The 10000-nt window shown below is 32.9% G+C and overlaps 1 protein-coding gene across 1 annotated transcript in view; it reads right to left on the bottom strand.

The window, feature by feature from the left end:
* Positions 1-2330: 2330 nt before the first annotated feature.
* Positions 2331-10000, bottom strand: part of LOC106867946 (uncharacterized) — a 90094-nt gene continuing 82424 nt past the window's right edge. Inside the window, exon 3 of the mRNA XM_052974697.2 lies at positions 2331-4084. Within this exon, the coding sequence (XP_052830657.2) occupies positions 2764-4084 (1321 nt within the window). The 3' untranslated portion in view covers positions 2331-2763. The remainder of the gene's footprint in view (positions 4085-10000) is intronic.

Below are 10000 nucleotides of genomic sequence, written 5' to 3'. Positions count from 1 at the left end.
ATTTTACATAAGAAGATTACGGAGATGTACTTGCATAGCAAGTGACTTGAACTGAGATCGTGTGCTGAAACAAAAATAATTGCTGCGTGGAAGACATTTGCAAACCATTCAAGAACACACAAAAACCGTTAGTTTCACTTCAACATTTGATTTTCATTTGTGTCAAAATACTTTCGTCGCTTTGAAACAGCGACCTGTTCGCTAACAAAACTAGCACCAAGTTTTGTCAGTGAACAGGTCGCGGTTTCAAAGCAATGAAAATATTTTGACACAAATGAAAATCAAATGTTGAAGTGAAACTAACGGTTTTTGTGTGTTCTTGAATGGCTTACAAACATCTTCCGCGCTGCAAATGTATATATATATATATATATATATATATATATATATACATACATGAGTGTGTGTGTGTGTGCGTGTGCATGTGTGTGTGTGTTTGTATGTTTACTTGATGCCGACATTTGAAAGTCATTCTTTCCGTTTACGCATGCGTCACTGGACAAGTTCAAATATACAGTAGTAGCCAGAATTAGAGAACGTATGGTGTAAAATTCAAAAAGTAAACGTACACTCCGACCAATGTAAACTAAGTTGACCTAACAGAGCAAAGATTTATATTGAACAATAGTGAATTAACAATCAGGGAAGCTGATGTAAAGTTGAACACCTCAGAAAGCGAGTGGTCACATTGAAAAAAAGAAGGAATGGCAATTTCTGCTATCACCAGAGAAAATAACAGATCAAAGAATGTTGTTTCAAGAATACTCAAGCTTTGTGAAGAAACAAATTCGTTTGTATCATTAGAAAAACGAGAAAGACCACAGAAAACAAGTGTTTGGCAAAACTGTGTGATTCAGAGGCTGACGTTAAGAGATCGCTTCGATTCTCGCCAAGTAAATCGTGATTACGGAATGAATGTGTCTCGAAAGACTGTGGCTCGTCATTTGAAGGAAGTCGGACTTCATGCCCATTTCCCCGCCACTAAACCTCACATCAGTATGAAGAGACAAATAGCGAGGTTAGGCTTTGCCAACGAGTACGTACGTTGGATGTACGACAACTGGTCACATATGTTCCTCAGTTACGAAAGCAAGTTCAATTTGGTTGGCTCTGATGGTAGAAAATACTTGAGACATCGTAAAAGTGAAAGATTGCTCGCTAAATGCGTGAAAAAATCAGTGAAGTTTGGATGTAGGGGCTAGATGGTGTGGGGAATGATTTCTGCAGCAGGTGTTGGGCCTTTGATCCAGATTTATGGTAATGTGAATGCAACCATATACAAAAACATCGTTCTGCAGCATGTTGTGCCAGCAATGACGTCATCTCCAACTCGCCAGCCTATCATTATGCCGGATAATGCGCCATGTCACAGTGCCAAAATAATTAAGAAGGTGTTTGAAGCTGAAAATCTTGCTGTGATGCGTTGGCCAGCTTGGAGCCATGACCTTAATCCCATTGAAAACTTATGGAAGATACTTGGTGATAAGATCAAAGATCACTGACCTACGGATGTTACGATTTTGTGGAGGAAAACTTCAGGAAAGATGGAATAAAATTACGTCAGAACAATAGTCAAATCCTGTAGACGGAGATGTGCTGAAGTCATTAAAAATAAAGGAATGTAATTAATATACTGATGTGAATTCTAAAAATTTTGGCCACTACTGTATCATTTAAATGAATTTGAGGAATTAAAATTGTACTGTAATTCATATGTGCCTGTCTATTATGTAGCTCTTGTAATGTATTTAAGTTGCTTCCTAACTTGTTTTCTCCGCTAGATCAATTTCTATAATATTTCGGTGACATATGAAGTTACCACTTCGTTCCATTGATTTTTCCTAGACATCTATTCTAATCACTTTCGATGTAACAATGCCTACATATTAAGTGGCCAAACAATAGTAGCTTCTTTAGTTCAACAGTGAACTTATAAGGTAATTTATGACAAATATTCCATACTTTATGTTTTTAAGTTCCATTCTTCTGGTTTGTTTAATAAATTAAACAAAGTCAAAGCACCAATTATATGTTTAGCCATTGTTCACTCCCAAGGATTAAATTATTTCGCTTTGATGAAATAAGTTTGTATTGCATTAGTTTAAGTGTATTTGAACTTACATTCACAAACACAAGCACATACACATACACATAAATTTCTACATGAATATATATATACATCTATATACACACACATATGTACATAGACATATGCACTCATGGACATAAAATAACTATATATAAAGAAAGAGCGTTAAACAAAGGTTGCGACTTAATGTGACACCACTGTTCAATATGCTAAAATGGAATAACAGAAGAAAGTCATGGGAGAAGAGGAGAAAAGAAAAGGTTTTATTCACAAATAATTGTTTACAGTATGTTTTAGGTAGCCTGTTTTGTGTAAAAGAGAACGATAAAATCACAGTTGCTACTTCACAAAGAACCATTAAAGAAAATAACCGATTTCCAGCTTTTCTTTTTCAAACACCATTCCCTATTAATGTTGGATATATTTGTTTCGGAGATGATACTTTTATCTTTACTGTTTTATAAAGTTTTGTAGATTGTTTTATTCGTTTTTGTTTTGCTTTTATCTATACTTTTAGTTTTTTGATGTCAATGAAAATTGTCCCATTTGAAATAGAGAGAAAACAAATATTATCAAACATCACTGTCAAATCAATCGATCCATTTTTAAGCATATACACTTCTCATTTCACGAATATCCTCAAGACCATTAAGTAGATAAATGTTTTCATCAGATTATTCCAACTTTTCATTTTGTCTTTTTCCAATGATTCCACTTGCCAGTGGATCAAGATACCGTTTATTCATAGCGGAGCCATTGGTCGTTGGATCCAAGATCACATTACTTCGGCTATTTTCAGAATTCTCTTTACTAGAGTTGGGGTTCACATCTCTTTTGCCAATAAGATCACTGGCTAATGGATCAAGATACCGTTTTCCAATAAGATCACTAGCCAACGGGTCAAGATATCGTTTCCCAATTAGTCCACTGGCCAATGGATCTAGGTATCGTTTACCAATAAGACCACTTGCCAATGGATCAAGATATCGTTTACCAATAAGACCACTTGCCAATGGATCAAGATATCGTTTACCAATAAGACCACTAGCCAATGGATCAAGATATCGTTTACCGATGAGACCACTCGCCAATGGATCAAGATATCGTTTACCAATAAGACCACTAGCTAATGGATCAAGATATCGTTTACTAATGAGACCACTAGCCAATGGATCAAGATATCGTTTACCAATAAGGCTACTAGCCAATGGATCAAGATACCGTTTACCAATAAGACCACTAGCCAATGGATCAAGATATCGTTTACCAATAAGACCACTAGCTAATGGATCAAGATATCGTTTACTAATGAGACCACTAGCCAATGGATCAAGATATCGTTTACCGATGAGACCACTAGCCAAAGGATCAAGATATCGTTTACCAATTAGTCCACTGGCCAATGGATCAAGATGTCGTTTACCTATGATACTGCTAGCCAATGGATCAAGATAACGTTTTCCAGCATCATTAATAGCAAGATCATTAGATGTGTTGTCATCCGTCCCTTGATAGTCATCGCTTTTCGAATCAAGGTGTGTATCTCTTTTACCAAGAAGTCCACTAGCCAATGGATCAAGATATCTTTTACCAATGAGACCACTAGCCAAAGGGTCTAGATAGCGTTTGCCAATAAGACCACTAGCTAATGGGTCAAGATAGCGTTTACCAATAAGTTCTCTATCTAACAGGTCAAAATGTTGTTTCCCTGTTTGACTCAAGATTCCATCTTTTTGACTCTTTCCTGCATGATTTTTACTAGTGTTAACGTCTGAATTTCTTTTTCCAAGTAGTCCACTGGCTAATGGATCAAGATATCTTTTACCAATAAGACCACTGGCCAGTGGATCCAGAAAACGCTTTCCAATTAAACGATTTGACAGAGGTTCAATATTCTCGCTTAATTGATTTGCTAAATGATCCAGTGATAATTCTCTATTCAGCTTACCAGATAACTGATCCAGCTGCTTTTTGTCTGGACTGTTTTCTGTGAATCTGAAAAATAAAACATATTCAATGTCACAAAGATATGTCTGCATTAACAGCAATCATTATTATTTTATAAATGAATATCTTAGAGAATATTGTTAGTTAACCGAAATTATATATTGCCGTCAAAACAATGTATAGTGTATGGATTTAATACTTGAAACTAAAAATTTTAACCTGAGTTAGTTTTATACAAGTAAGTCAAATAACATTTTATTGTAGATATTGTGTTTTAATTTCTTGCAAGTTAGGTGAGGACGTCTTTTACTAGATTGAGATTTTGAAACTACTGTAATATAATTATGAATTTGATGCTATTTTTGCACTCAAAATTTGTGGTTGGAAAGAAAATATGGTCAGAGAATTTAGGAGTGATGAAAGTTTGAAATGAAGTACTTGAACGAAGTGTTTAATACATTGTTTAGTGAATGAAATACAACAGTAAGTTTGTGACATTAGAAAATAAGTGAAAGCTTCAAGATTTCTGTCAAGAATCTCAAAAGATCTGGACCCGTTGCAATGATACTAATACATATACAAGGCCGAAATTATAGAGTGTTGAGGAGTAAAGTATCGTTTAAATGAAGTTGTCTTTCTTAGATAAGGCCCACACATTTTTGTGCAAGGGATTTTTGAACTTTATATAAAATCAGCTTTAACTCAGATCTGAAGTATTTCCTTGCATTGACGCAAGTTTGCTATTCAAATAAATTATGGTCTCTATAAAAGAATATTAAAATATGTAGATTGTAGGTTTAGATTGTATGTTGCCATGATTCACAAGAATGCATTGTAGTAGGGTGGCTTTTGGAAAGTTTGATATCTTCAGTACGTATGATAAAGAATAATTTCTCACTTTTCATCGAAGTCGCTGGAGTGGCGACCTATTTAGCACCAATAGTTAATATTGTAGAACTACATGCTGATGTGGTCATTTTCTGATTATAAGTAACACAATTCAGGGAATATGTAAAAAGATAACTGGGAACTGAGGTAACCCGAATCTCCATAGTGGAGTCCGGGAAAAGGTTTTGTCAGTACACAAGTCCAGAATCCTATTGCTTAGGCCTCTTCGGCCTTTCTAGAAATAAACATTGTTTATATAGAATTGTACTTCGAGAGAGACATGTGAAAAAATAGATGCGCTTAATTAAGAATTTTAAAACGTACCAGATTATACATAGTTATACATACGTAGATAAAAAATATATTGATTCATAATCAAACCAGTACACTCTGAAAATTAATTTACCGATCCATGTCGGGTATTAAACAAATCAAGTATAAAATAGCAAGGTAGGCAAGTAAAAGTCGAGAAGGTAAGGGATCAATAAAAAACGTCTTTTATAAATATTATTTCAAAGGATGATCATTGATTTATAAAGTACATTCGCCATACTTTTGCTAGGATGTATGAGATTCTGAAATCAGCGCCTAAATTATACATTTCTGTATAAAGTCTTCACAGGAAATAAACTCCCTTTATCTTGCAGAACATCGTGGTAAATTCTACAAGGAACAATTAATTCTTTGGCCAGACCACAATCTAATATCGATGAAGGGATACAAAAATTGGTTATCTCATACTCTAACTGAAATCATATTAGTGTCGTGTACATGTATTTATCTAAAAGCTATATGAATACTTATGATTAAGGCCAGAATGCAGGATTTCATGGGCATTCATCATTTTGAAAGAATATGATTATTAGAAGGTTTTTATTTCAAGAATAACTGCACACCATTTTTTATATCAATTAGATAAATTTAATCAGAGAGTGTAGGATCTAAAGAGAAAATTAAATCAAGTCACTGGTCGTTGTAAGAGTGAGAGGGATATATATATATATATATATATATATATATATATATATATATATATATATATATATATATATATACATACGATTTCTAGGTATATACCAGCCCCGGGAATACGTCTAATATGTAAACTGATATATCCAATAACTTAACATCGCCGTATGCGGTGGCTATATAATCAATGGGTACGGAGGTTAGATGAGTGCTGAAGGATGGAAAACAACTCCTGAGATATAACATATACACTCATTACTCACTTTTGTCTTCGATCACATTGTCTGTTTACATCTGACGTCTCAATACGAAACGCTATATCAAAAATCAGTGCTGGTTATAAGTCCTATAGAATATCTGTAGAAATAACCTTAACAATAATATAGTTTTAGGGAAAAGAACCAAGGTCCATGAACTCATCGATGAAAATCCACTGTCACATATAGAAAAAATAATAAGTAAAAGCACAATAAATAAGTATAATATAATACAAAGTAAATATCATAAGATAATGATAATAAAACGACTACACGTGTTTCATAACCAATTTTCAAATAGAAATAAAACTTAAATCGATTTTAATCGATTTAAGTTTTATTTCTATTTGAAAATTGGTTATGAAACACGTGTAGTCGTTTTATTATCATTATCTTATGATATTTACTTTGTATTATATTATACTTATTTATTGTGCTTTTACTTATTAATTTTTCTATATGTGACAGTGGATTTTCATCGATGAGTTCATGAACCTTGGTTCTTTTCCCTAAAACTATATATATTCATATATATATATATATATATATATATATATATATATATATATATATATATATATATATTTAATACTGTGGAACTTAACTTAATTTTAATTTTTAATAAATTGATTTTAATTGAGTTTTTACCTGTAATTCTGGATTTTTATCCCTAATATATATATATATATATATATATATATATATATATATATATATAAAGTGTAGTATATTGCCACTTAAGTGTGGCTGACCCCTAGGGGTGGATGTTACTGTTGCTTTTAGCCCCAGGAGGACATCTCCTCCAGCTGGCTTATCGACACACGACTGTGTCCTGTTTGCCAAGGGAAGTTATCCCTCTCACCTCGATCTGCAGCACGAACGTATCCGGATTTCAGGGTTATTTCCCTTCGTCGGCGTTCGACAGCTGATGACCTTGGTGAGAGAGACAAAAACCTGGCAAACTTATATCTTCTTTTCCAGTGAAATTCTTCACTGATATTGAAAAGGTGAAAACAAGCAATGTTAATTCTCTAAATGAAGTATTAACAGTAACTGCACGATAAAGTGTAGTATATTGCCACTTAAGTGTGACTGACCCCTAGGGGTGGATGTTACTGTTGCTTTTAGCCCCAGGAGGACATCTCCTCCAGCTGGCTTATCGACACACGACTGTGTCCTGTTTGCCAAGGGAAGTTATCCCTCTCACCTCGATCTGCAGCACGAACGTATCCGGATTTCAGGGTTATTTCCCTTCGTCGGCGTTCGACAGCTGATGACCTTGGTGAGAGAGACAAAAACCTGGCAAACTTATATCTTCTTTTCCAGTAACATCCACCCCTAGGGGTCAGCCACACTTAAGTGGCAATATACTACACTTTATCGTGCAGTTGAAATAAGTACTTAAATCGAGGCACCATGTTAGGTCGGCATAATCTGCACACCCAAGCAATATTAATTGAATATTGAATATCAATACTCTGTACAGGAGTGTTTGCAACTGATATTCCTGTAGTGTTTGCAGACAGCGCAACCCAGCTGAGTGAATATTCCGCTCTTGGTAGTTCACGCAAGTACTTTATATAAAGGTACTTTCTATAGTATTTCCGAAGTGCATCTTTCAAGGTCGGTGAATAAAATATAAATGAGTAATGAAGATGTACAGGTGTCAATTCATTACGGCCCTTTCAAGCGACTCATTACATCATTTGAAAGAAACCGTTCTCGTCAGATGACCGCATAGACTTCAAACATAAAGGGTACAACCACTGCTTTAACATATTCACCTCAATAATGAAGCTCAAAATATTTACATTGTTTCTGTTGTCATATTTCTGGCAGAATGAGTTTAGAAAATAATGCATACCTTGTCGAGTCTACTATAATTTAGGGAGTAGGAGAGGAAATAGTAGGGATGAAGATAAAAAAGAATGGTGACACCTGGAAGACAATATGTAGAATGTAGTCTTCAACCATTTAGAATCAAATCCATTGGGAGTTGTTAACTGTATTCTAGTTAATGGTGATAAATCAATCAACGTCAATCTGTTAAACTCAATGGAACCATATATCCAACTTTATCTACACAAAAGGGTAGGGCGTGGGGTAGTAATATTGGAATGCCTGATGGGGAAGGGATGATAATTGGAAGAAAGAAGGCTAGGAATGGCCAATACTTATCTTGATTATCCTATTAAAGGGGAATATAATGAATAATCAAAGGGATAAGTAATATAAAATTTAGGGGTGGAATTTATAATTAGAGAATAACTGAGGCAGTATATTATAACTTAGCAAATTTGTAATGTTAAAGCGAGAAAATTTAAATGAATATATAAAAAAAGTTAGAAATTAAATCTAAAACCTAATAATGGAATACTTTAATACATAAGAAAAAAATATATTAAACCATTTCTTAAACATAGTATATAGAAGATCACGATAAAATATTCTATAATGAATGTATAACGGAATTAAATTATCATATGAATAGAAACTTATAGTATACGTTAAACCAATATAAAAAAACTTTTCGCTTCGTTATGAGTTATCGTAAGAAATGGTATCCAATATATGGAGTAATTAAATTAGAGATATACCAAACGTATAAGAGAGTACGTTCAGATACAATATTTAAACAAATTTGGGCATATAAACACTTAATGAATACACTGCATGATTAAAAGTTATAATAACATAAGAATTCACATATCCAGTGAATTATATAAAACAAAACTTATAAATTGTCAAAAATTTTTTTATAAATTATAAACACTATGAAAGTATATAAAAGGATGTATAAATGTATAAAAATATCAAATATAAAATATAAAAATTCATAAAATATATGTAATTACAAATCTAAAAATATATTATATTTGCCAAACCTTTTATAAGCTATAAAAGCTACACAAATGTATGAAAAGGTATATAAATACATAAAAATTTAGTAATATAAAATATGAAAGTTTATAAAATATCTTTTACAGAATGATATAAAAGACATAAAAGAGATATAAATAAGGATATAGAATAAAATGAAATAAGGATTATTTTATAATCATATTGGTATATCGAAAAGAATTCCTAGACATAATAATAATAATTTATTATTAATACAAGATGAAATAAAATATATGTATCAAATATTAACGGAAATAAAAATACCTTTGGAAATGGATTTATAACATATTTCTAAAATACATCAAAGACAATGATCTAGGTAGAATAGTAACAGATCTTCGTGGGTATATTTTATACTTAGGCGAAGTTCGAAATTTGGTAACCCATTATAAAATTTATATCTTATACTAACTATTAGGGAAGAGATTCCCAATACTGAAGGGGTAAATACATAATGTAATTATTTGAAAGTTTGTAGATCAAACGGGCTAAGAGTTACTAGAAAGCGATATTGGATAGGTTTTGAGATAACAGAGGTAGGCTATGAATGATATGGCACCCCAGATAACTCGTGCTACCAAAGTACAGTACGATATACTTATTATTATCTACTTATAAAGTATTTAAAAGTACGGGTAATCCTATGAACACATGACACTCTAAGAACTAATTTATTATTAATTAGGTTTCGTTATCTCTATATTTGAATATTTCATATATCTCTATACAACATCGTTCACATCCATACTGGCTATTTGTGTATGGCTGAGTTCTACGCACTATATCCCACTTTAGGCTGAATTTAATATTATTATCTTTGAGTTCCCAGATTTTCGTAGATAATGAGGTACTGCTGGCTTTATGCCTAAGTCTAAAGGATGAAAGATGGTTATTCAAGCGTTTTTTCATATTTACGGAGCACCCGATGTAAACAAAGTTATTAGTTTTT

Source organism: Octopus bimaculoides, chromosome 19, assembly GCF_046866305.1.
Source record: "Octopus bimaculoides isolate indiv1 chromosome 19, ASM4686630v1, whole genome shotgun sequence".
NCBI classification, from domain to species: domain Eukaryota; kingdom Metazoa; phylum Mollusca; class Cephalopoda; order Octopoda; family Octopodidae; genus Octopus; species Octopus bimaculoides.
Note: the sequence above shows the minus strand (reverse complement) of the source record. Positions and strands in the feature narration are given on the sequence as shown.